Raw genomic sequence first — 27,910 nt, 5'->3', positions numbered from 1 at the left:
TTTAGTGCTAAATATTCATTTGGTTTAACCCACGTTTCCGTGAGACAGAAAACATTGAATTTATGATCACTTATAATATCATTTACGATGAGTGCTTTTGAGTTTAGTGATCTTATGTTGAGTAACCCAAATTTTATTTCTGAGGTGTTGCTGCTAGGTGTTGTGTATGATTTAATATTGATTAGGTTGCTGAAACAGGCTGATTTTGTTTTTCTACTTTTACATTTAGTTCGGGGGAAAGACACAGTCTCAATACAGTTGAACCTGGGTGACGTCTCAAGACAGTTCGCAGACGGTCGGTTTAGCCTGTCTGTCTGCGGCCTGGTCCCGGCTCTGGATTGTCAGCTGGATACAGCTTGTCTGGATACAGCTGATAGCCAAGAGGCCCCTGTGTTTAATGACAGTGGAATGGTTTAGGCATTATGGGTAATTTTTGAGAATTCCATATGGGTAAATATTCAGTATGAGTTTATGAGAAAAGTACACAGTGAAATTCTACCAAAATCATACAGCTGATAGCCAAGAGGCCCTTCTGTTTAATGACAGTGGAATGGTTTAGGCATTATGGGTAATTTTTGAGAATTCCATATGGGTAAATATTCAGTATGAGTTTATGAGAAAAGTACACAGTGAAATTCTACCAAAATCATACAGCTGATAGCCAAGAGGCCCCTGTGTTTAATGACAGTGGAATGGTTTAGGCATTATGGGTAATTTTTGAGAAATCCATATTGGTAAATATTCAGTATGAGTTTATGAGAAAAGTATACAGTGAAATTCTACCAAAATCATACAGCTTATAGCCAAGGGGCCCCTGTGTTTAATGACAGTGGAATGGTTTAGGCATTATGGGTAATTTTTGAGAAATCCATATTGGAATATATTCAGTATGAGTTTATGAGAAAAGTATACAGTGAAATTTTGCCAAAATCATACAGCTGATAGCCAAGAGGCCCCTCTGTTTAATGACAGTGGAATGGTTTAGGCATTATGGGTAATTTTTGAGAAATCCATATTGGTAAATATTCAGTATGAGTTTATGAGAAAAGTACACAGTGAAATTCTACCAAAATCATACAGCTGATAGCCAAGAGGCCCCTGTGTTTAATGACAGTGGAATGGTTTAGGCATTATGGGTAATTTTTGAGAAATCCATATTGGAATGTATTCAGTATGAGTTTATGAGAAAAGTATACAGTGAAATTTTGCCTAAATCATACAGGTAATAGCCAAGAGGCCCCTCTGTTTAATGACAGTGGAATGGTTTAGGCATTATGGGTAATTTTTGAGAAATCCATATTGGTAGGTATTCAGTATAAATCCATGAGAATATTATACAGTGAGCTACCTCTGTTTAATGACAGTAAAATGTAATCTGTATTTATACATGTCCACCAGGATTACTATTCAAAGCCAGTTAAGTGTTTATAGAAAAGTAAAAAAAATACGTAAATGTATGAAATAATAAAATCAAAGCGTGTTTTGCCTCTTTAAAGTGATTTAAAACGAAATATATTCCCAATGGCTTGTTAATTTTAGCCCATTTAGTCCATTTTAGCATTGTGTGCATTTATTTAGTAACACAGACATCGCTGCTCAAACGCGGGTTTCAGACTCTCTATCTGTACCAAAGCGGACGTGGTGTTCTCCGCAATGAAAAACCGTAATGACGCGCCTATACGTGCATTCGGATTTGAAGCGCGGATGGCTTGACCGTCAGTTTCCAAAGTGCGGATAGCTTGACTCCAGTGTTTAAAGTGGACAAATTTAGTCCATTTTCTGAATATTTTGGGATCTTTGGGCCATTTGTGCACAGATTTTAAACCTTATTCCTTGAATTAATAAGAAATAACATGTTTTCTGATTATTATAAAGATAAGTTAGGAACTCAGATTCCACTGTATTTATTTGTTTGACACTTTCATATCGCTGGTGCTTAGTCTTTAATGATGTGGTGTACCCTGACATATGAAATGGTCTTAATTTATTCTTACCTTGATGTTTTCAGTATTACACAAAAAAGAGGTCACTGTTGTATTTTCTATTGCTGTGTTAAAAACGATTTTTAATGACCTTTAAGGTGTTTACAACCTAATTAATAACCATGTAAAAACTGTTTGAAAACATTTATATATCTTTAAAATTGTAGGATTATTTTAAAATGGAACCAACTAAATGTATGCATTTGGACTTTGAGGGAGTCTATTTATATAATGTATTTTTTAAAATGTAAAATATGTCCACCATCTCAAAGGTGATTACAAGTGGAGTTACAATCTGTACGAGCTGCAGGAGATTTTTTTCTTTTCTTTTCATTTGAAATATTTACATATATTAGTTAAAGAATGTCCTGTCTGTCCTGTTACTGTCTCTATGGAAATTATATAGCACTACTATTTATTATAGACAAAAAAATAATATAATACCCTTAACCAACCACTTATACATATAGTGTATATTGGTATATTATATATAGATTATTCCCCTGCCTTAGACCAAGTGAACTTTGTATGCTGCTGCTTTGGAAGGCGTGCAAGAGAATGTTGTCAGTACGCTTTTACTGCCATCTAGTGGCACTCACTCTCCATGCACAACAGAGACTTTTACAACATAATTGATGTATTCTGCAGAGTTGTATTTGTTAAGTTGTTTTATCAGTGTGAACACATCACATACTTAAATGTGTGTGTGTGTGTCTGTCTTTAGGGACTCCTTGGCCGCTCAGCTGGAGGTCAGTTTGACAAAAGCAGATTCAGAACAGCTGGCACGCTCCATTGCTGAGGAGCAGTATTCAGACCTGGAGAAGGAGAAAATCATGAAGGAGCTGGAGATCAAAGACATGATCGCCCGGCACCGACAGGAGCTCGCAGACAAGGACAATACCATCAGCTCGGTGAGGGGGTTGTTCACACATGAACAGTAATCCAGAAAATGTCTCATAATAAAACAACGAGTGCAGGTACAACATATCTTTTAGTTAAGCCTCGTTTCTTTTCTTTTTTTTTTTCTGTGATCAGCTAGAAGAGTCCAACCGCACACTGACTGTGGATGTAGCCAACCTGGCCAATGAAAAAGAAGAGATCAATAACCAGCTCAAAAATCTTCAGCAACGTAAGTGCATAAATATGAGGCTGTTTTTCATTCAGTCAACATCTTCTGGATAATAGGACCTTTTTGGTATGAACATTGTCTTATTAAATAATAATCATCATAAATGTATTGTTTATTCATATAGGACACTTTCATGTATCAACTAGAGGTGCTGCATGAGAAATTAATAAAATAAAATAATACGCAAATAATAACAGCACTAAGTAATTAGTGTATATTTAGTAATGTAAAGCATTACTGTGAATTCTGCTGTTTAGAATCTGTTTTTAAACAGCAACAGAAATCACCTCACGTCTAGACTGGCCTTTAGAAAATACAGATGGGTCAAAATTATATTTCCTTAGCTGGGTATGACAAGCTATTTGCCACCTCCAGAAGGAGGGCCCCAAAGACAGGAAACACATTCCCAGCAGACATTTTTTTATTCATAAATTGTAAGAAAATCAGCTTGATGGTATACTTCATAAACTGAAAAGGGAGCCAACAAGGCCTCAGACAGAGAGACTGAACGATGTTACACTTTAATGTTTTAAATGTTACAAAAATGACTGCTCATTATGGGTTTCTTATGTTATTTTACATAGAGTAAGATTTATAGAGTAGTATACAGCTGGATTTATGGTTTGTGTACATAAAAACCAGTGGCGGATGCTGGTCTTTCAAGGAGGGGAAGCTCAATTTCGGCCTACATCATAAAATGTGTCGGTTTATTTATACGTAAATTCTACTCTCCGTTCCTTTTCAAGAAAATGATCTGTGACCCTGTCGTACCAACAAGGCGTCTTTTCCAGGGACTTGACTAGTGTCCTCTCAATGGCCAGCAGAGCTAGGCTGCTTAAACGGCCTTGGCCCATGTGAAGTGTGTCCGCCTGTGAGTGCTTTGTGACGGTGGAGGGGCTCAGCAGCACCCGCTGGACAGAAACTGCGATAGAAGTCAGAAAGAGTGATAGAAGTCAGTCTCCAAACACAAGCAGCTACAAAAAACCCACCAGAAACAGAAGCTCGATTTGTCGCTAGTCGTTTTTAACAAAGAAAATGCCGCTAAGAGGATTCAGAAAGTCTGGTTCAACTCAGAACAGAATGAAAATGTAATGCTCCCACGGATCTTTACACCAAAGGATCGCTGATTCGCTCATTTCGCTGTCAATCAAAAAGAGATTCAGCCTCAGACAGATCATCCAATCATCATGCAGAAGCTGAGCGTCCGGGCCAGCCGAGACCAGCCCACTGCCTCATAGACCCCCAGAGACGCTGAGCGTCCGATGGGCGAGACAGAGCCCAGCATTTATCCAATGACTCCTCTTGTTTCGCTGCACTTCGCTGCTTCGCTATTGAACTATGTGGACGCTCAGTGTCCACACTGTTTAAAGCACCGTGAGGCTGCGGGAATGATTGAGAGGAAAGCTGCGTCTTTACCAGTGATAAGAAGCTGATTCTGAACAAAAGTTGAGCGCGTTGTAGTGCATATTTATTCAATGACATGTCACACAACAGTATATATTTGATCACTTATTCTTTGACATTTTAGGGGAAGCTGAGCTTCCCTTGCAGTCTTAGAGCAATCGCCTCTGATAGAAACATGATTGAAGCCTTTGTTTTTGTAAATAAATCAATGTTTAACTCAATATCTTGCATGTGCAGTAATAGTCAAAAAAGGTGGACACATGATTAAATGTATATTTAAACATAGATTCATTTTTGGCGCAGCCGTGGTCTAACAATTAGTGGACTTGGTGTGTGTGTTCACTGCCACGGATGGATTAAATGCAGAGGTCACATTTCATTGTATGTTTTGTACAATTATCATAAAGTGAGTCACTAATTCACTCATTTATTTAAAAGGTTTTGCTTAAATACCTGAGCTATTTTCCTAAAACTATTATAATTAGAGAGCTCACTGCTGCTATGAAATTGTTTCCAAAATCGCTATGTCCAGATTTTACGCTGGTGCCATAAATTTAAAAGGAATGTCAAAGAAAATTTATAGTAATATTTAGTGGGGTTTTTTGTCAACACAGAGCTGCAGAAGGCTAAAGAGGAGGAGAACCAAGTGAGCGTGCTGAAGATGTCCTTTGATAAGCAACTTCAGGTGGAGCGAACACTCAAGATTCAGGTGGGTAGAGGTTTATATCTAAACACAAGATTTACTATATATCCAAATGTTTGTAGACAGCTATTATTATAATAATTTGCGAATTCTGCAGATATTTCAGCTTTTTTATTTCCATCACAATACAGTTCTGTGTTTTTGGTCTTCGCTGCCTAATGTTCTTTCCCTGTGTTTAGGCGGTAAACAAACTGGCGGAGATCATGAACAGGAAGGATTCAGTGCCTGGTGGTCACCGTGGTGAAGATATTGAGTTGCGAAGAAAGGAGAAAGAAAACAGGAAGTTGCAGTTGGAGCTGCGCTCTGAGAAGGAAAAACTTAACAGCACCATCATCAAATACCAGAAAGAGATCAACGAGATGCAGGCTGTGAGTGACCCTGCAACTCAAACACAACCTTCATGCAACCTAAAAACTGCAGTGTTTTGAGATAGTTATGCCTTAATAATTAAGTTTACCACTTTATGCCAGAATTTCCATAAACCTACACAGTGTACACAAGCTCAGAATAAACACACTTACAAATATTGAGCCATTAGACTACGGTTCAATAGTTTCCAAATCATTTGACCAATACTAATCAAGAATTTTGACCAATACTAATTTCATGTGTTATTTTTGTATGTTTGTGTGTGTTGTTTAGGTGATAATGGAGGAGTCGCAGGTGCGTGTGGATCTGCAAATGGCTCTGGACAGTAAAGACAGTGATATAGAGCGTCTGCGCAGTCAGCTGACGACTCTGAGTATCCACTCTCTGGACACAACCAGCATCAGCAGTACAGGCAACGAGCTGGATAATGAACCTTACCCAGGTACCACTGCAGCATCACACAGAAGCGTTAAAGCTCTGGTTCGCAAAACGTTTGAGAGCTTTTTTCTAGATATTTCTTTATTGTTTAACTTTTACAAACTGTGAGATTTATTTAAGATTTGTTCATCTTCCTGCATTTTTAATGACAATTATTTGCTAATTAGTGAAAAACATCACTTGGCACATGTACCTACAAGAAGATAAATAGTAATAATAGGTACGGATGGTTTAATTTGCCAAGCGAAATCATTGTAAATCTAGGCAGTATTACATGAGGTAGTTATTTATTTTAACTTCTATTTTTTGCAGCGCTTTTTTTAGTATTCATCTATTTGTAACTTTTTCTCTAGTTCTTACTCATTCTTTCTGTTTCATTTCATCACTTTCTGTATCTGTGATTCTCTTTTCTGTGAGTCTCATGTTGTTTCCCTGTGTTCCTAATCTGCCTTACACTCCACGTCTGTCCACTGAATCTCTACTATTAACACTTCTTTTCTTTCTTTGTTTAATTGGTGCTCTTTTCACTCCTCCCCCTGTCCCCATGGTGACACTGTAGTGCGCATTACACACTCACAAACCTCGGAGTCCATGTCATTCACGTACCAGCGAAGCTCCAAGTCGGTCAGTATTGACACTCGGCCGTGCCGCATCACCCCCCTTTTCCCCTCTGACTCTGAGGAAGAGGAAGAGGAAGAGCAGCAGCGGCCTCGGTTGGCCCTCACCTATGAGCGGCCGGCTGACCATGACCCTGCAGGTGACCCTGCATGGAACCATAGAGAGCGCTCACTTACATCAAGTAATGTACACCTGCATGTTCAGGCAAAACTTTGGACTCACCTGTTCAGTAAATCTATATATATTTTATATTTCTCCAAATTTTTTAACAGTGCTCAGGACTGGTATTTAGTATTTATTTAGTAATATTTAGTATTTATTAATTGGTTAATATTTTTTAAAGGATTTATACATAATCTTTAGGATCAACATTATGGAAAACTAGGGTGTGTCCAAACTTTCCTGATGGCTTTTCTATAAACACACTTACACTGCACAGTATTCACACAGACTGACAGTGTTTGACAACAGAAACACTTGAAACTTTCAAGGTACATTTGGTGTGCAGTGTTTCTAATACTGTGTGCTGTGCTGTGGTGTGACCTAAGCCTAATTATGTGAAAACTCACAATGATCCACTGACCCTACCAGAATATATACTTTGAGTGTGCGCTTCCCCGGTACATCTCTAATTATTAGTATAATTTGTAAACACTTTCCTTTTTCCCTGTGTATTACAGACTCTAGTCTAGAGGGCTGGCTGTCTCTTCCAAGTAAGAATACCAAGAGATTTGGTTGGGATAAGAAGGTAAATACCACTTCTTCTAACTATCTGACAGTTATTGTTACACAAATCCTTATGTTCTCAAATAACGTGTATTCATTCATTGATTGCCTGTAACTGCTTATGTAGTTTAGGATTGACGTGTGTCCGAAGCCTACTCTGAATCTAATAAAATGTGTATTATGTATGTGTATTTGTTTTTGGTTTGTAGTATGTGGTTATGAGCAGTAAGAAGATCCTCTTCTACAACTCGGAAGAAGACAGAGAGCAGTCCAACCCATTCAGGACACTAGACATAGAGTGAGTCTAAACAAGCATACAACAGTAATATAGTATTAGCCTTCTTCCACTTCCACATCGCCACAGCAGTTTTATTATGTAGCTTAAGTTTTAAATCTGCAATACATAAGCTCAAGGTCTGGGCTGAGATTGAGGGAGTAGAAGTACTGATCTAGACATGAATATCATCAGCATAGCAGCAGAATTTAAAACCACGATTATGAATAACCTCTTCAATGTAAACGATGGACAGAAGAGGTCCGAGAACAGATCCCTGGGGCACACCGTGATCTACTGAGGCCATATGAGATTGATGAGAACCCAAAGTAATGTACTGATGCCTGTCAGTAAGGTATGATTGTAGCCACTGAAGGGCTAGGTCAGTTGACAGTCTAGAAATAAGGAGATAATGATTTATGAAATCAATTCAACTTAAAAATCTACAATTAATATAAATTATACAGTTCTGTTCCTGAATTAAGGGACATACCTTTCAGGGTCTCAACACAGAGACAGCGAAGGTACCATCCACCACCGTGACAGTTGTTCTGAGAGTGTACAGGAGTAGAATATATCCATTTTTAAGTACATCGATTTTAAATGCCCTGATCCAGTTTAAGCTAGAGTTAAAGTGTAGCTAGATCCAGATCTGCTGCTCTCTGTGTGAGTTTGGTGTGAAATTGCTACTTTGGAGTTTTACTCATGCATTTTGTTGATTTTGTTTCAGTAAACTCTTCCATGTTCGACCTGTCACTCAGACTGATGTTTACCGTGCAGATGCAAGAGAAATCCCACGCATTTTCCAGGTAACAGGTTGATGTACAACAGTACTACGCTGCCCATCAGAAGTTTGAAGACAATTTGCTTTAATTTTGCAATATTTTAGAGCATTGATTGTTTTAAGTTTCTAAGAAAATACATGAACACACGAGGTGTGCACAAGCAAAGGTGTTTTAAACACATTTATGGGATGAGATTTTTAAGCTACCTTAACCTCTGACAGGGATTAGTAATGTATTTGTATATCATATATAACATACTTTTTACAATATACTTTCTGTATATTGATTCTTTTATGTCTCTTTCCATTACCTTTAGATACTTTATGACAACGAGGCAGAGAGTAAAAAAGATCACGAAGTTGCCATGGAACTTTCTTCAGCCGACAGGTCGGCGTACATCTCCCACAAAGGTCATGAGCTTGTGCCGACGCTGTATCATTTCCCCTCTAGCTGTGAAGTGTGCCCTCGGCCACTCTGGAACGTCTTCAAACCTCCACCTGCTCTAGAGTGCCGCCGCTGCCACGTCAAATGCCACAAAGACCACCTGGACCGTAAGGAGGAAGTGCTCGCCCCGTGCAAAGGTCAGGATGTCACAAAACTTATGCACTGTGATTTACAGGTTTTTTTTCCTCCCCTTTTTATTGTGGTTGTTAGCATGTTTGATCAGAGTTATAACTTTGTTCCATTTGTCATCACGTTCTAATTATATTCTGTTAAAATTAAATCCCTAGATCTGAGGTTCTTGTTTAGTGTTGAATGTGCATTCAACCCTACACAGATACCCAGTTAGTTAGTAACACATACTAACTGTGTGTCTCCTACAGTGAACTACGACATGTCCACCGCTAAAGAGCTGCTACTGCTGGCCAGCTCCACAGCAGAACAGCAGAAATGGGTCAGTCGCCTGCTCAAGCGAATCCCTCGCAAGTCTTCAGCCCCAATCCCAACTCTCACTCAGTCACCTCCTCAGGAGAGCCCCATCGGATCTCCACCACTGCCCTCACCCCACATGTCTCCCCGCAACTCCCCAAAACTCTCCCCCAGAGGAGCTATCAGGGTGTCCAACAGAGGGCCACCACCTCCCGGCAAGACCAGGTGAGTGACCATGATATGTTATACGGATTAAACAATATATGCAGTGGGTAGTTTATAAATGAGGAAAAAGTCTTAAAGGCTAAGCACCACTTAATGAATATTTCACATTATTTTAGTTACTGACATATATAAGTATGAAATAAAATGAAAATAGCAGCTTACTTTGCTTTAAAACTGACAATTTTTTTAAATTGACGGAAAAACCTGAGCTTGCTACGGAAATTTTTGAACGCAACCGTGACGTCACTGGTGGACAACAGCTGAACAACGCCGCGGTAAAACACCGTTATGACTGACTGTTATGACAGTATCTAGCTAAATAACCAACATTATTCATGACATAAGCCTAGCAATAAGCTAAACTCAAATGTAGAGGTACCGTTATTCTTGTAAATGTGATCGAAGTCGAACTCGAATTCATCCGACACTATAAACCTCCGTAATGCAGCTACGTAGCTGAGTATAATCTGAGCCACCGAGTTTAGCAAGTCAAGCTAACGTTAACTAACACCAACTAAAACAGGCGAAGTGAGTGTCCTTACCCTGTTTACCTCCATGTTACAGAGGCTCTTGAACACCTTTCGTTGGTGTCCTTACATGCCCATATTGAGTGAAATGAGCTATAGATAACGGAGTGAGCGGATGGTCCTTTCCAAAGTGCCCGTTTAAAGTTGACAAATTTAGTCCATTTTCTGGATATTTTGGGATCTTTGGGCCATTTGTTCACAGATGTCCCACTGTACATTGAATGATTGCAGCCAAAAACAACACACCTTTTCGTCATTTTGCATTAAATTAAGTGCAACTTCTAGAGTTGTTGTCCACCATCTACGTCACAGGCAAGAGTTAGAGTTTTCTATTAGAGTTTTCGAACACCGTTGGGGGGGGGGGGACCAACGGTCTTTTAAACCTTATTCCTTGAATTAGTAAGAAATAACATGTTTTCTGACTCTAAATAAACACAAGTTATGAACTCAAATTCCACTGTATTTATTTGTTTGACACTTTCATAGAGCTGGTGCTTAGTCTTTAATGTTCATTGCACCCATATACAGCTGACAGTACCAGGTCTCTTTTCATGTATAGGTAGCTTGTAGCAGTGAATTATAGAACACATACATATAGCTTCAATTACCAGGCCTATTTTAAATGCTTATACACCAATCTGAACCATGTTGTCTGTGCTGAGAATGGATTTTCTCATAGACTTGCTTTTATCTAATTCCATTCATTTTTTTAAACAAGATTGTCAAATAGCAGCTTTTACTAATGACAAATATCTTAACAGATTAGCTATAGATTAGCCTAATTAGACATAGCTCTCCATCAACTTCAACCTACTTTTTACTAAAATGAGTTCTATCAATTTCAGACTTGCATAATACTACATGCATGTTATTCTGACACGAGCAGTCACTCATGACAATAATCTTATAGGTATATAATGGAATATACCACTGTATGGTAAGCTGTATTAGCTTATGCTCCATGTTTGGATTGTTCCAGCTTTGTTCTAAGTCTGCCTCACCTGGTTATATTTAGAAACAAATTATTAAAGCAATACATAGCCTTGACATTTCAGTGAAGAATGATTGTTTTGTCTTTTAGCTTCAAAATGACAGCAGTGGCATAACCCATGCAGTACAAAAGCCAGAATTAATAAGACTCACATTATTATTGGACTGTTTCCTGCACAATGAGTGGCTATAATTAAAGAGGAGACTAGCACTATTCAGCACTAGCTTTAAACACTAGTAGACGGCAGTACTTAGAACAGGGGCTGGTAATTACATGCCATTTAACTTTAGTCTAAAATCATTTTAAGAGCTTTGTAGTTTGTGGAGAGCTGTAATTAGAAGTTGCATTTACTTACTAAAATATTAATACTTGCCAAGGGCATTTGTATGACTATTTTTGTACAGGTGTTATACTCCAGTAGGCAGTGAGGATGACGATTGAACAGGATTCAGTTTTTTAAGTTAACAGTCAGTGGACGCAAGCAAAGCAGGGGTGTCCATTATATGAGGGAACATATTTGAATCATAGGTAAGAAGCTGAGGTACATTATCGGACAGTCCTCAACAATAGGTTTAAGTTATCTGTCTAATCTCCCCATTCCAGAAAAAAGAGGGCAGAGGCATGGGGAAAGAACAATACTGATTCATTATATTTAGAAAGACAAAAAAGACAGGCTTTTGCCTCCCACACATATTTTCAGTTCAGTCTTAGAGCACCTGTGTGTTGTAATATAAGCAAATCTAATCTAAGCATTTCTGAATGGTCTATTTGAGCTGTTTCTTAATCAAACTCCTTGCCCCGCTAACCCTTTTTAGCTCTGGCCCCATGCTCCGAATCATTCTCCACTGACTCCTTCACTCTGACCTTACTCCTTCTACCCTGCGACTGTGTGCGTGTGTGTGTGGACAGTAAGTACATCGGTTAGAACAGCCTGCATGACTGCATGCCTGTTATGAAACAAAACCTCACCTGGCAGTGCAGCTTCACGGCCCTGTCCTGGCCTGGGGAATGAATGATGCAAGAGTCGTATTCACTAACATCACAGAATAACATCTGCATATATTCCATGCAACTCCAGCCTTAACAAGCCATTCAGCAGCAACAGCAATGTTGTACGAGTGTAAGTTCTTATACAAGCACTGAACATTTGCTGTATTGGATATTAGACAACCGTCTCCCACACAGATGTTACATACATGGTAATAAACCTCTTTGAGTCAGTAGATGAAGAAATGATTGACAGTAAAATTACCTGCTTGGTGAGACTAACAGGTAAAAATGTACAAAGTATGAAAAAATGTGAGGATTTTACACAGAATGCAAAGCGCCCTTCTATAACTACACTGACCCCTCTCCTTTTCCAGTGTGATAGAGTTTGACCTGAAAGACTGGGGTTGGGCACTTCATGATCATGATGATGATGATGATGATGATGACGATATGTTTGACTTCTGAGGATGGGGGAGTCTGCAGGGTAACCAGAGTGATGTGTGTTGATATCTACATTAGAACAAAGCTTGGTGTTTGAGCGCTATATTATTGCATAACCCTTGCACAAATGACACCAACACAACAGTAAAACATCACTGCAACGTTTGATGCGTCATTTTATATTGCTGTGAATGCATGTGAACTACAGTATATTCGCATGTGAATGTGGGTTACTGATGGTAAGTAGAGTGAGTATGGCTCCTAGAGCAAACATTAAAATATTAATTCAGAAATAAACTTCTGAAAAAAATCTAGTCAATCAGCTTAGACTGCATATTTGTTTGGTGTCTGCAGTGTTTTCTGTTGTTTTGCATTGAAGCTACAAGGCTATCAAGTAGCTAACATGTTATGAAAGCTTCCTGGCTATTAGCATTTGTATTTTACGTTTTAAAATTAGGTTTACCATTTCATTTGGTTGTGCTAATAGTATAGATTTTCGTTTTTGAAAAGGGAGACTAGGTGTAGCTTTAGTTTGTATATATTTTGTAGGTGTAATTCGAAATGGGAATTCTGGTGAATGCTAAGGAGTTTCTCAATGCTAAATTAGCATAAAATTATACTGTTCACCTTTCCACAAAGTTAAAGGCTTTACCTTAAGGCTAGATCAAGTGTTTAATCTCAAAATACCAAGAGTTCCTGATATTTAAAGTTGATGTAGAAAGCATCTACTTTCAGGCTATGATTCCGTGTTCGATAACACTGTGTAATACAAAACCACATGAACACATCTCGGCTGTTCACTATGTAAATTTGATAATAAGCAAATCATTAGCTTAAAGGAACACTACGTAGTATTTTATCATAAAATAACAGCTTCAAAATCATTGTTTAATCCTTCACTGACCCGTAATAGGAAGAATATAACCTCTGTCATTGCTACTCTGGGCTCAGCACTGCAGAAACTGCACTATGTAACTTTTGGAGGAGGGTAAGAAACCACCACCCCCTTCCTTGTTGTTTTCAGTACAGTGCTGTAAAAAGAAACCCAGAAGAGAAAACCCAATCTTACCTATTGTTCCTTTAAAGCTGTGTTTTCTGGATTTTTTTTTTTTCCTATAAAAGTCGAAGCATGAAGCCTGTTTGTGACTGCTTTTACTGTGTTGCTCTGATTCACTGCTTCCCGTACTCCAGTGTTGTGTGCTGTGTTTCTAATACACTTTTGGGTTATAGTGTGAACAGAATTCTACAATCTACACCAGTCAATAAAGCATAACTTGACAACTACTCTTCTGCTTTCGCAGCTAACCTTGATCATCGTTGGATTGGGCACAACTCCAGTAGCAGATGTTGGACAATTTACAGAAAGGACCTTACAGAAGGCTTATGAACTACATGTGTTGGTGAATTTACTCCAGCGTTTCAACACTACACACCCAAGTGCTAAAGGTTAAACTGAATAATGATTTGTGCCTTTTTTACAGAGCTTTTTGGATCTGCCTTAATATGAAAAGTGCCCAAAGATGTCAATATCGCAGTGTGAAATAGTTTAAAAGTATTAAGACACTGTTTTGTCTTGTATTGTTTATATATATATATATGTGTGTGTGTGTGTGTGAGAGAGAGAGAGAGAGAGTGAGTGAGTGAGTGAATTAATTGTGTCTGATTTTGTGCTTGTATGAAAATGTGAGGTAGTTCATCCGGAAATGGTATGACATGTGACGTTCTGAATCTGTATACTCCACAAATCTGTTTCTTTAAGGGAAAAGCCAATAATTGCAAACAGTTCATATTAGCTTTAATTAAAGATGCTTCAGAGAGAGCAAGAGTGTCTGACATTACAGGATGTATTGGGTGGAAAGAAACAGAACATAATCAGTTAATAGATGCAGGCCACTGCACAGTTTATTTTTATGCCTTGCCAATTCATGTCCATTCATAACTAGAACTACCCACAAAGCAGCATGTGTATCTCTGGTTCAGTCTAATTTCTGGTTAAGAGCTATGCATTGAAGCGTATAGAAAAAGGCCACTGATAAATACTGGTTTACAGGACATTGTGACATATTAAAAATATGTATTTGAAAAACTACCTATGTATATAACTTTGCGTTTTCTGTATGCGCATGCCATATGTTGTCATAACTTTATTCTGTAACTAAAAACTGGCCAATCAGACCCTGTGTTTCCACTACAGGTGCAAAAATATGTTCCCTCTCATAACACAGTGACATCGACTGTCCAACAGTGTGTCTCTATTTATACAGTACTGTGTAAAACTAAAGCTCCCCCCAAGTTATTAGTTTTTCAGATGATGTTTCAGAAAATCTTAGATAAAAACATAACCACTTGCATAAAGAAGGGGAAAGTCAAAGAAAGGAAAAGTGAACGACCGGATTTCCAATATTATAAAAGGTTAATCAAGAAACGTGGACCACAAACAATCAAACAAAGTCCTTATAGACCACCACAAATGTCATTATCACATAAACCTTACTTTAAGCTTTCAGAAATAAGGGGGGAAATATATTTCTCTGCATTCTTTCACTGAAAATTGTTGTTCCCAATTTGTTTACGGGCTGTGATCTAGTTATCTAATGCCTATTAAGTCCCACGCAATGGTTCTGAGGTTTTGTGCGTATATTGCTAAAATTAACATTAGTGTACTCAAAATGTAAAGATGACTCTGTCCTGTTGAAGATGAAACCCCTGAAACCCGGTGGTCGGTTCTGTTGGAGGAGGCACATTCAGAGAAAGAAATAGTGCTGGTTTTGAAGTTTAAGAGCAGCTCTGATTTGACGAGAGGCTAAAGCCTGGCCCCTGGGTGAATGAAAACCTCTCTGGATCTCTTTGGTCAGAGGTTGGTCAGTCAGTTTCCGCTTTGTCGCTATAGCAGCAGACCAGAACCTGCTTTCTCACTCCAGCTTTTGGCCGTTGCGCTTGTAGAAGACCACGGTGGCCAGGACCCAGCCGTTGAGCGTTGTCATGACGACGAAACGCAGCAGGACTAAGGCAAGAGAACAGCAAGGATTGTTATTTAACACATAGCTTTTAAAGTGAATACTACTGTGGCCCGCCAGAACGCTCTTACCTCTAGGTTTCTGGCCAAACCATGGCATCATATGCTATTCTTTTATAAAGAATCTCCTCAAAATCACAGAATGTAAACCTTCTACTAGATCAGACCCTGTTAGCACTTCCAGATCAGTGAAAAGTTGCTGGATTTTATGATTTAAACTATAAAGTGAAGTTTAATGGCTGCCTTTCTTGTCTTCAACATTTTCTTCCTCAAAACATAACAGAGAAATGATTGACAGACTAATATGTTCTTATGAATATTTTGCTCTCACCTTTCAGATCCCCAGAGGTAAGAACAGTGGTCAGTATTCGAGCTAAAGACAAAGAGAAATGGGATACAGTGAGATGTTCATGTTCGATGCAGTTTAGATTAGTGTTAACTGACCGTACTGATGACTTACCCATGCAGGTGTAAGTGGACATGGCCCAGGAGAGAGCGCTGACCTGACCTGCGTCCTTAGTCTCCCACAGGCACTGCAACTGAGCAAATCTGCTGGTTGCACTGATGACTGTACAGAGGCTCTGTGTTCAAAACACGCCCCAAGCACAGAGGTTTGTTTTCAGTGATTATGGGGCCATTACATGAACATCTATTAGTCCATAAGTATTAGCAGCCTAACGCTAACTTTCACACTAAAACCTTTCACCTTAAATGGTATGATTTACATTTAGAAGTCCCCACACTGCAAGTATGTCAACATAAATTTTATATAAACATGCGCACACACACAAAGCAATGATTAAGGAAAGTGTCCAAAATATGAATCCCACCCTCCCTATATTTCATATTTCTTTATACAGGGTTGGCCATTTATATGGATACACCTTAATAAAATGGGAATGGTTGGTGATATTAACTTCCTGTTTGTGGCACATTAGTATATGGGAGGGGGGGAAGCTTTTCAAGATGGGTGGTGACCATGGCGGCCATTTTGAAGTCAGACATTTTGGATCCAACTTTTGTTTATTCAATGGGGAGAGGGTCATGTGACACATCAAACTTATTGGGAATTTCACAAGAAAAACATTGGTGTGCTTGGTTTTAACGTAACATTATTCTTTCATTAGTTATTTACAAGTTTCTGAGCACTTATAAAATGTGTTCAAAGTGCTGCCCATTGTGTTGGATTGTCAATGCAACCCTCTTCTCCCACTCTTCACACACTGATAGCAACACCGGAGGAGAAATGCTAGCACAGGCTTCCAGTATCCGTAGTTTCAGTGTAATATAAATGGCCCACCCTGTATTAACTATTCATTTTGAAGAGGGATGTTTTTAGAAAGTATTTCAAATGGGTGATTCATAAAGCAGTAAGAGCTCACCATTGCTGAGTCAATGATCCAGCTCTTCAGGGTGAGGAGCTGCGACCCTCCGACAAAACTGAACAGCTGTCAAGGTCAGTGATGTACATACAGCATACAGAACAAGCAGTGCCACCTCCAGTTCATTCATTCATTCATTCATTCATTCATTATCTGTAACCGCTTATCCAGTTCAGGGTCACGGTGGGTCCAGAGCCTACCTGGAATCATTGGGCACAAGGCGGGAACACACCCTGGAGGGGGCGCCAGTCCTTCCCAGGGCCACACACACACATTTACACCCTTGGACACTTTTGAGTTTTTTGTTGCTCATATCGATGTTGGAATTACATCATATCGACCAAAATTAAGAAATGTATTGTGATATAAACGTTGGCCGTATCGTCCAGCTCCAAGTCAAATTCCTATTTCAAATCATAATCCATACCATCGTTATTAGCGGCAAGCCTTCTGAATATAACATTATTGAAACATGTTTATCCATTTATATTTCTCTTCACTTCTACAGTCATTGTGTAACTATATTACAGACGTGTATAATATGTATAGCCGGTTTAAAATTGGAACAGTACATGGCTGATGGTAACAAGCAGCTTCGCAAGCACTGGCATGCGTGGTCATAGCAGCTGCCAAAAAAAGCTGGAGATCAAAGGAAGGGAAAAAAGGCACAAGGGAAATAGAACTCTGAGCCCTTAAGTTCACTGCATATAATTGCCTGGGCTTTAGCAGAGATTTTGGGATAAATTTAAATGGGCTGTCAGGAAGCATATGTATTTAGTTAGCTTTCCAACTGATGGGTTCGAATGTGAAATAATAATATAAAATGCATAGTTACTTAACGTATGTAGGATTTCTTATTATCTGTAATGTGTAATCAGAGTTGTGTATGGTTTGACAGTGACATGGGGAGCACACTGATAGCCTGAGAGGATATATGAGGCTGTAGACGAGGCTCTGTCTCAGGTTTCCACTGTAGTGGAGGATCAGCAGGAAGAGCACTGTGTCTGGAAGAAACACGATCACTTCATTCTCACTTTCTCTGACTTGTATAATCAGGAAGCAGAGACACATCAAGGATTCGGGGTTTGGATTTACCTTGGGCGATGAGGGCAGGGTACTCCAAGTAAGTTGCAAGTGGATATTCATGGTACATCTCATATGTGGTCAGTACAATATACCTGTAAATACAGGACACTGAATTAAACACAGTATACGGCCAAAAAAAAAGAGCATAACATACCATTTTCATAGTTAACAATAGGCACATTCATTCACTGACTATAGGTAGTGTCAACAAACTTATAGAATGTATATCCAACTGCATACCCTTGCAAACTCGGCTTGCACACAGACACACACTAGTGCTCCAAAATAACACTAATCCACCTGACCTATCCCTGCGTAAATCCCAGCACAGAGTTACGAATGCAAACAGCTGCACTGCTATACTGAGAAGCTGTACTTTCCCCTTACAATGACCAAGACTTTGTGGCAGCGTAACTGGACACCTTGCAATCAAATGTCAAAAGACATGTATAGACCTTTAAGGACAAAAATAGAAAATACAACACATCAGTAAAATATTTAAATGGCAAACTTGTAAATCATAAACGGATTAGTCAAAACATCCCCATGACCTCCTTGTTTCTCCACTCACTGTCCTTACAAGCTCTGCATCTTGTTAGCCCCCTTTCACCCAGTTAGTCTTTGAGACTGACGTGGTGCTGTGAGTGGATCAGACACAGCAGGGCTGCTGGAGTCTCAGCTGCGTTGAGAATAGTCCAAAAAGTAGAATGTCCCCATTAACATTCTGTGACCATTGATGAAAGACTAGAGGTGGGCTACTGCCTGGTTTATATTTGATGCGTCGAGAAAGTCAGGTTCTGTGTGGTTAAAACTGCATCACAACACTCAGAGCGTCTGTGGATCCCGGTGATGTGCGCACACAAAAACATAGACATGGACGCCTGTCAGGAGAATGGAGATTTTGAAGAGAGATTGTTGAGAATAGCATCATGCCTCTGATACGTGCATAACCATGTCTTTGTGTGTGAGGAAGCCACGCCCCTTCCGTCATCATTTGCGCAAAACTTTAAAATTATAATCCAGCCTTAAAGGCGACGTCTATAATTGTAATCAAAAACAATTTATTATATAATTCAGATGTTTCCTCAACATTTCCTGCTCTCCAATCTGTTTGAGAGTTTGAAACTGGTGTAATATGTTTACGAAACACTAGTGTCTGTAAACAAGTAAATAAAAAAAATTGTCTCGGCCCGGTATGCTAGTCTCTCTCTCTCTCTCTCTCTCTCTCTCTCTCTCTCTCTCTCTCTCTTTCTCTCTTAAAAAGCAGGAAATGAGTTGAGGATATTGCTCTATTCCTTCTCCATAGGTGGGTGATGTTGACTCATTTTGCTGTTTTGGATCTCTTAAGGAGGAAGTGTCTCCAAACTCGCTAACAGCAATAATGAATGTATTACAAAACTAAACAATCCAAGTTAAGAATGAGTTTCTCTGGTAATTAAGGTAAGTTAAACCAGCCTCGTTCAAACAAAGGTTGATTTCCCCCCCCCCTCAAACACAACATTCCTCCTTAAAATATGCAGAGATGCTGAACATATACAAATCAGAGAGAACTGCATTTCCCCCACAATTGTAGACTTTCCCTTTAAGAGTGATTAACATACTGCATTTTCATTGTACAGAATTCATTCATTCATTATCTGTAACCCTTATCCAGTTCAGGGTCGCGGTGGGTCCAGAGCCTACCTGGAATCATTGGGCGCAAGGCAGGAATACACCCTGGAGGGAGCGCCAGTTCTTCACAGGGGAACACAAACGCATTCACTCACACACACACACCTACAGACACTTTTTGAGTCACCAATCCACCTACCAACGTGTGTTTTTGGACTGTGGGAGGAAACCCACGCAGACACGGGGAGAACACACCGCACTCCTCACAGACAGTCACCCTGGAGCTGTGTGACTGCGACACTACCTGCTGCGCCACTGTGCTGCCCATTGTACAACATATAACACAAATTTTCCTCCCAATTTAATCCACCAACTGTGGCAGTGAAAACACACACACGCATTAGCGCACTGGGGCAATGAGCCCACACGGACCCGAAGCAATGCTCAGCCACCCCTACACCTGTTGAGCATTTGGGGGTTAGGTGACTTGCTCAAGGGCACTTTAACTGTGGATGTTGAGGGAGGAGAAAGCGCTGACTACAGTATGCTGACTGGAGTGCCTCTCTGTGTTGTTCCAAAGCCTGGCCAAGCAGGTGAACCACAACAAAAACTGTCATTCCATCACAAATGTCCATCCATGATATTGTTAAAAAGACTCGTGGAATCATGTTCCTCATATTTTAGTTATTTGTACTAGTTTTAAATTTAAAAACAAAATCACCCACTGCACCTTTAATGGCAATTATTCATTCATTTATTATCTGTAAACGCTTATCCAGTTCAGGGTCACGGTGGGTCCAGAGCCTACCTGGAATCATTGGGCGCAAGGTGGGAATACACCCTGGAGGGGGCGCCAGTCCTTGACAGGGAAACACATTCACTCACACCTACAGACACTTTGGAGTCGCCAATCCACCTACCAACGTGTGTTTTTTGGACTGTGGGAGGAAACCGGAGCACCCGGAGGAAACCCACGCAGACACGGGGAGAACACACCACACTCCTCACAGAGGAGTCACCCAGAGCGGGAATCGAACCCACAACCTCCAGGCCCCTGGAGCTGTGCAACTGCGACACTACCTGCTGCACCACCGTGCCGCTTAATGGCAATTAATATAAACTAAAATCTGATTTAAATTACCAGCAGATGGCAGCATAACATCACTTTAATATAAACCCATTTATCCAGTAATAGTTTTTACTAACATATATAGTGTATATATAATAGTATAAGAGTAATATATATATATTTTACGACATGTAAGTAGAGGTCAGCCAATGCTTATAACAGCCCTTTTAGCCCCCAGGACGACACCGCCTCCAGCAGCACTTACCCTGAGAGCTCCAGCACTATTGCCCTCACACTGATCCCTTTGGGAGACTTGGTCCGGGTCAGCAGAGCGATCTGCGGCAGTTTGAGCACGGTGCAGGCGAGCAATGTGCTGAGGTTCAGCGAGAACAACACAACGTCTCTGGACATCTTCACAGCTTCAACGTTCATCAAAGACAGTCGCTAAAACCCTGAGTAAATGCCACGAACATTTTACAGAGATAGAGAAACGTTCTGATAACGTTTACGAAGCAGTTAAGAGAAGACAAAAAAAAAAAAAAAACCCACACACACAGAAATGAAGCAGGTTTGACACAGGTTTGAAAAGTGAAGAATGTTTTCAGTGAAACACGAGGCAGTGCTCATAGAGGAACTGCACTAAAGTTATTTATGGAAATGAGAAATACTCGTTTTTATCGCTAGGTGGCGCCATGGCTTTTGCTATCTGTGTTTACTCGACTCTTTTAAGAAGGAAAATCTTATTTTTCAAAATGATAGCTACGTTTCCTAAAGCAACATGACAGAGTTTGAAATTAACAAATAATCACCAATAATAAACACAATTTAATATACTTTGTATGTTGTTTAAGTTCTAAAGTATTACAATTATATATGTGTGTGTGTGTTGGGTTTTTCCTACAATGATATAAGGAGAGTAAAATTTTTCCCCACATTTACTAGTATCTCAAATGAATAACATGGCTGTTTCATAGGATGGAGTTTGCAAAGACACTAAATTAATTAACAGCCAAGCTTATGGCCTGAGAATTTAAAGAAACATTCTTAGTATAAGGGGGGGAGGTGGATGACTACTGACGTGCAGACTGACCAATTAAATGTTTACAGAGAAGGTTATCGACCAATAACGGTAGCTCTACAGTCAGACCGTCCAATCAGAAGATTTTAGGCTCCTTCACCACGCCCCCTTCACACTCAAGCGAACCAATCGGGAGCAGGGGGGGCGGGATTAGTTTGTGAGCGAAACTTCTCGAAGTTCTATGTAAGCTCTAGAAAAACAAAACGGACGTTTGTGAAATTCTGCCCGGACATTTTTTCAAGTCTAAAAAAGAGGACATGTCCGGGTAAAAGAGGACGTGTGGTCACCCTATATAACTTAAATAAATATTGTCTTTTATTCCTAATAAGGCCAAAGTTACTTCTGACTCATATTTTAAATAATGCCTAGTGACCCGCACCAATATCGACAAAAGAGGCAATACATTTGGCTGACTAAGTCTGACTGGACATAATGATTAATGTTGTTTATGTTGTGGCTCATTTCCCCAGAAAAGCTATTAACTAACCTGATGTTTAATCTTTAGCGTGTTTGAGAGCTGCAGCAAGGCCCAGGAGTAAGTTTGTGTGTGTGTGTGTGTGTGTGTGTGAGTATGAGGCATAGAGAGATTTACAGCTCTTGAGGCTTTCATTTGGAGGAGTTACTTATGAAAATTAAACCTTTGTTGTGAGGACTATCATTTTCTGGGCAGCTCCTAACCAGAGTGGACAGAGTTTGACCTTCCTCCAGCTTTGAACTGCTTTCATTTTTTCACTCTATCACATTCACACATTTATTTATTTATTTATTGTGCCGTCGTCAAGCATATGAATGATGATAGGCCAAATTTCATTACAGTAATACACCATAATGTTGTAACCAGACACCTTTACAGGGTGATTTCAGCCCATGACTAGGATATAGTTTGTCATATTTTGTAGTGTTCTGTAACTGACAGTGGCAGTTCCTGAATATTTCAGGCAGAGCATGGTTTGACTTTATGTGATTTAATGTGCACTGAAGTCTACTATAAAATCTTTCTGAAGGAATGGTCATTTCACAGCCCGCTTCCAAAGTGTGCTCTAGAATGCCGTATGTTCACGAGTTTCCATTTTACAGCTGAAATAAACACCCCCTCCTCCACACACACATTTTGTGACCTTCAAGATCTCTATTGGTTGCCAAACTCATTTTAGAAAATGTCAACGTTCTCCCCACCAATCCTTCATTGTCTTTAACACAATATAGTCTTACTGTGTGTGTGTGTGTGTGTGTGCGTGTGTGTGTGTGTGTGTGTGTCCTTCTAGTGCTCACTGGTGCCAAAACAATCACCTGATGGGACAGCAGATGATAGAAAGGAGTTTTATGACCTGTGGACTGAAGGGCCTTTGTTCACATTCAGTCAGTGATATACTGTATGTGTGTGTGTGTGTGTGTGTGTTTGACATGCCATTCTACCTGTTGTATTGTGTCCAGCTGCACAATGTGCTTGGGGACATCGATGGTCTTTATTTGAAGACCAGACAGGATTGATTCTGCTGGAGACATGGAGATCCAACGTAAAGAGACACAAAAAAGGGCTCTGTGTCCCTGCCATGTGCTTGGGTCACAATTTGATTTTACTGTTTGCATTAACAAATGCAGAAGAATGTAGAGAGAACTATGTACACATTACACATTATAGTTTATTTGTCTGTATGTGTTAAGGATGCAAAGTAAATTTAGCTGGGAATTGAAAGTGAAGCTCTGTGGCTTTATGAGTCCTCTCTCTCTCTCTCTCTCTCTCCCAGCAGTAATTAACGGCTTCTGCTCCTCATGAGCCCTGCCACTCATGGCCAGTTTCCTTAATTACACAGTTCCAGAAGTGTGGAGTGTACAGACGGTAGAAACATCAGATGGAGAGAATGTTGTACATAAGCACAGTAAACTACTTGCACAGAAGTTTTATGATGTCAAAAATACATCATAAAATGTATTTTGTGTGTGTGTGTGTGTGTGTGTGTCTGTGTGTGTGTGTGTGTGTGTGTGTGTGTGTGTGTCTGTGTGTGTGTGTGTCTGTGTGTGTGTGTGTGTGTGTGTCTGTGTGTGTGTGTGTCTGTGTGTGTGTGTGTCCATAAAGAGGGGCTTTTAAAAATCAAAAGCATTACTCACACTATTTTATGGTTCAGAGCCTGTATCTAATGTTAAGAAAATGCACTTGTCAAATTAAAAGTCCCTCACTCAGAGTTTGATTGCCTTATACTTACATGTTGATGGAAATGCCCTTAGTCCCCAGGCTGTCCGTCATGAAAACTTTCACTGACAATAAACAGTTTATGACAAATGACATCATTAGTTTGTGGTGTCTGTTGAAAGTAAGGGACATTAAAAGTGTCCTTCACCGACCTGACACCTTCCTCCTTTAATGAACAGGGCCTCAGAATGAGGCAAAACATGGCACTGAGCCACGGAGCCATTAGCGCGCTAACCTTGACCTTCCTTCATAACTCGCTGGCCTTAAAGGAGCACGTTGTTGTTTTTCAACCCACACCTTATTAGCCTAACACCGCTGTTTCCCATTATTTATAGCCAAGCGTTTAGCTTTTGTGAGGAAAACTTCATCCATCTCCCTCAATCGTCCTCTTCTCACTGGCATTAAACACAGGACACTGGGGCAATCAGCTCCATATCTGAAAAAAAACAAAAAACAGTAAAACCTCTTTTTGAAAAGGGGAGGCTTAAAGGCAGTGTTCACAGTTTGAATCAATAAACAAATTTAATAAAACTTTGAAGATCTTTCCTCAACATTTGCTGCTAATAACTGGTCTATTGCGTTTACGAAACCCCAGTATCTGTAAATGGGTAAAAAAAACACTGTGTCTCAGTCCAGTATGCTAGGTTTTGCTCACAGCAGTAAACTTATATTTAGACAACAAACGGATCTCTAAACTTATAAAAAGTGTGAATCAAGGTGAGGATGCTGTTTGATTCCTTGTCTTCATTTCCTGGTGTTGTTTTCACTGCAGCCTTGTAAGCTTATTGTACATATAAATACCCATAGACACGTGATTTTATTATATGTTTTTGACATTGCACACACTACTCCAGCTAATCACAGAGATATTGAATGATCCTCCACTGCTTCATAGCCAAATGCTGGCTTGACACTGAGGGTTGTCACCTTAGGGTTATGTGCAGCTGCTGTGGAACACCTCATTGAATTACATACTGTTTCCACAGTGGGTGTATCTTTAAAGCAACAGTAGGTAGTTTAGGTAGTTTACTTAACTTTAAATTACAGCTTCAAAATCACTGTACTGGTTTACTGACCTGTAATAGGGAGAATAGAGCCTCTGTCGTTGCTACTACAGGCTCAGCACTGCAGAAAATGCACTATATAACTTTTGGAGGAGGGTAGGAAACCACCCCTCCCCGTTCCCCCTTGATTTAAGGACAGTGCCTTAAAAATGAATGAAGCTCTTCAACTGTATTGGGGAATACCAAATCTTACTTAATGTTCCTTTAAAGTAGCTGAATAATAAAGGGTATAAGTGTGTCTCTGTGTAGTGTTTCTATGTCTATGAATGTATTATAATTACCATGAAAATGAGTGCAACCTCTGAATGTAAACAGACCCTTGGCTCGGGTCACTGTCTGTGAAGAGTTTGAGGTGTTCTCCCTGTGTCTCAGTGGGTTTCCTCCCACAATCATATTGGCAGCTGAACTGGGAGTATGAAATTGTCCATAGGTGCGAGTGTGTGAGTGACTGAATGAGTGTGTGATGCCCTGTGTTCCTGCATTGCACACAATGTTTCTGTGTACGCTATAGACCCACCTCAACCCTGATAAGGATGAAGTGGTTACAGAAGGTACATGAATGAATGAATGACATGGGTAAATATATACTGAAGTCTGATTGCGATCACCGTGGCTCTGTTAGTGTCTCACGTACAGAAAGACCTCGGAGTGAAAGAGAGTGCAGTCATTTTCTATTTCCCTCTCTCTGATGTCAGTAAAAGTCAAACCTGGTTCTTATTATTCATCCACATTTAACCACTGGGCTTAGTCGCTTGAAATAAAGGTAGGAATTAAAAATACAGAACTAAAGAAAAGAAAGCAGTATCAGGATCTGTTCTGCCGAGGCTTAGCTTTGGCATTCTCCTGCCTGAGCTTTGCTCCTGCCTCACCTGCCTTACCTTATATAAACCTTGCCATTATCCGCCGACTCGCTCATTTAAATCATAACAGCTGCCATTGTCTCGCGGCGCATTCAAATGGATCTGCACACTTTAATGTGGCCATTAGGCTTGAATATGTTAGTCATTGCCAAGCCGTCTGCGCCGCGCTCTTTACAGACGGGGCCTTTGTGGGGGCTGCTGTGATTGACAGCCATGCGTGAGAATAAACCTAAAATAATTTCCATCATTCAAGCCTCTTTCTGCAGATTTTCTAGTCCTTCAGGAGCACTTTACGGACTGCCAAAGGTTTGTTAACAGCAGGGAAAGGCAAGAACGTATAATTTCAGTCACTGGACGGGAAACCACTCAGGCCTTGATGGATCCATCTTTTATAGAATGCAGAAGGACAAAGCCAGGCTTTCTGAGATTCAGAGAGCTTAGAAGACATATTTATTGCTCAAATATAGCTTGTTGCTGGCTGAAATTTAGCAATTCTTTTGAGTATAATCAGGTAACTGGTCCCCTTTCTCTGTAGTAACTGCTTCTACTCTTTAGGAATGGCCTTAAAGCAATTCTGGAGGAATACTGTTCTCACAGCAAAACTCTGCATCACCCCTCCCCTCATTTGTGTTCATTTAGGAGCTCTGCATCTTTTAAGGTGGAATGGTATGTTTATGTAAGAAGCCGACTGTAGCTTGTACATCGCTGATGTTTAGCTTGTCTCTAAGTTTTTATTCACTGTTTGAATTACCACTGAAACTAATTTGTAACGTGTGTTCTCCCTGTGTCTGCGTGGGTTTCCTCCGGGTGACTGTCTGTGAGGAGTGTGGTGTGTTCTCCCTGTGTCTGCGTGGGTTTCCTCCGGGTGACTGTCTGTGAGGAGTGTGGTGTGTTCTCCCTGTGTCTGCGTGGGTTTCCTCCGGGTGACTGTCTGTGAGGAGTGTGGTGTGTTCTCCCTGTGTCTGCGTGGGTTTCCTCCGGGTGACTGTCTTTGAGGAGTGTGGTGTGTTCTCCCTGTGTCTGCGTGGGTTTCCTCCGGGTGACTGTCTGTGAGGAGTGTGGTGTGTTCTCCCTGTGTCTGCGTGGGTTTCCTCCAGGTGCTCCAGTTTCCTCCCACAGTCCAAAAACACACGTTGGTAGGTGGATTGGTGACTCAAATGTGTCAGTAGGTGTGAGTGAATGGGTGTGTTGCCCTGTGAAGGACTGGTGCCCCCTCCAGGGTGCATTTCCACCTTGCACCCAATGATTCCAGGTAGGCTCTGGACCCACCGCGACCCTGAACTGGATAAGCGGTTACAGATAATGAATGGATGGATGAATGGACTAATTTGTAACTCGAACTGGTCAGTTTTGTAGCACTTTCAGTCTGCGTTTACTTTCACGAGATGGTAGTGGTCTCCTAGTCGCAGCCACAGACGCTTCTCCCACAACTAGACGTAAACACTGTTTTTGATATGACTAAACAGTCCATGAGCACTAAAATATCAAATAATAATATACAATTTGTAGTTAATTTTAAGAGTCATGTGGTTTTATAAACAACTACAATGAACATATGTTGTTTTGCTATATTTATGTTCAAAAACACCCGTAGAAAGGCTAAAATATACTTGACATCTTGGGAGCATCCATGTTTTCTTTTAAACTTCCTAACAAAAACCACATGAACACAACCAAGTCGGGGGAACGAATTGGACCTTGGAGGGATCTACCACTTGACGTGCACCTGAATGTAGCCTGAATGTAGTCAGGATTCTGTCAGTTACATTCTGATTGGCTGTTGTGAATTGTCTGATGTGAATCAAAAATGGCCTCCTTCTTCACATCATGCCAAAGTAGCAGACTTGTGATTTGTCTTTTAGGCATGGCGGTACAATTTATTTTCCTGCAGTAGTAGGTGGTTCTTAACAGCGAAAAACGAGGGATCTCTGTAAACTAATTCAGAGACCAATGAAATTCTGAGTGATTCTGGCACATATTTATCAATTCAGCTTCAGCGAGCAGATGATGTGTTCGAATGATGTAGACCAACGAAACCGGAACAAATGTGTTGATAGGAACCCAGTGAACATTTAGCCATT

The 27,910-nt window shown here is 40.1% G+C and overlaps 2 protein-coding genes across 3 annotated transcripts in view; one reads left to right on the top strand and one right to left on the bottom strand.

The window, feature by feature from the left end:
- Positions 1-14,413, top strand: part of rock2b (rho-associated, coiled-coil containing protein kinase 2b) — a 48,847-nt gene extending 34,434 nt beyond the window's left edge. The window contains exons 22-33 of one of the 2 annotated variants that reach the window (XR_010803864.1): positions 2,707-2,893; positions 3,018-3,111; positions 5,130-5,224; positions 5,398-5,586; positions 5,861-6,029; positions 7,324-7,391; positions 7,579-7,667; positions 8,374-8,452; positions 8,745-9,009; positions 9,253-9,523; positions 11,446-11,569; positions 13,774-14,413. Coding sequence is in view for 1 of the 2 variants with exons in the window: in XM_066676491.1 (XP_066532588.1) it covers positions 2,707-2,893; positions 3,018-3,111; positions 5,130-5,224; positions 5,398-5,586; positions 5,861-6,029; positions 7,324-7,391; positions 7,579-7,667; positions 8,374-8,452; positions 8,745-9,009; positions 9,253-9,523; positions 13,774-13,777 (1,510 nt within the window). In the remaining variant the exon portion in view is untranslated. The remainder of the gene's footprint in view (positions 1-2,706; positions 2,894-3,017; positions 3,112-5,129; positions 5,225-5,397; positions 5,587-5,860; positions 6,030-7,323; positions 7,392-7,578; positions 7,668-8,373; positions 8,453-8,744; positions 9,010-9,252; positions 9,524-11,445; positions 11,570-13,773) is intronic. The other variant, XM_066676491.1, reaches the window with a different exon arrangement.
- A 199-nt stretch (positions 14,414-14,612) lies between these two features.
- On the bottom strand, positions 14,613-21,331 carry LOC136701780 (solute carrier family 66 member 3-like). Its single transcript, XM_066676492.1, has 7 exons — positions 20,902-21,331; positions 17,966-18,048; positions 17,784-17,874; positions 16,871-16,928; positions 15,949-16,069; positions 15,820-15,861; positions 14,613-15,476 (listed from the first exon to the last, which is right to left on the bottom strand). The coding sequence occupies exons 1-7, from the start codon at positions 21,066-21,068 to the stop codon at positions 15,385-15,387; spliced, it is 654 nt and encodes a 217-aa protein (XP_066532589.1). The 5' UTR covers positions 21,069-21,331; the 3' UTR covers positions 14,613-15,384.
- Between the last annotated feature and the right edge of the window lie 6,579 nt (positions 21,332-27,910).

The sequence above is a fragment of the Hoplias malabaricus genome, chromosome 7 (genome assembly GCF_029633855.1).
Source record: "Hoplias malabaricus isolate fHopMal1 chromosome 7, fHopMal1.hap1, whole genome shotgun sequence".
Classification (NCBI taxonomy): domain Eukaryota; kingdom Metazoa; phylum Chordata; class Actinopteri; order Characiformes; family Erythrinidae; genus Hoplias; species Hoplias malabaricus.
The sequence above is the reverse complement of the archived record's forward strand: the minus strand, read 5'-3'. Positions and strand labels throughout refer to the sequence as shown.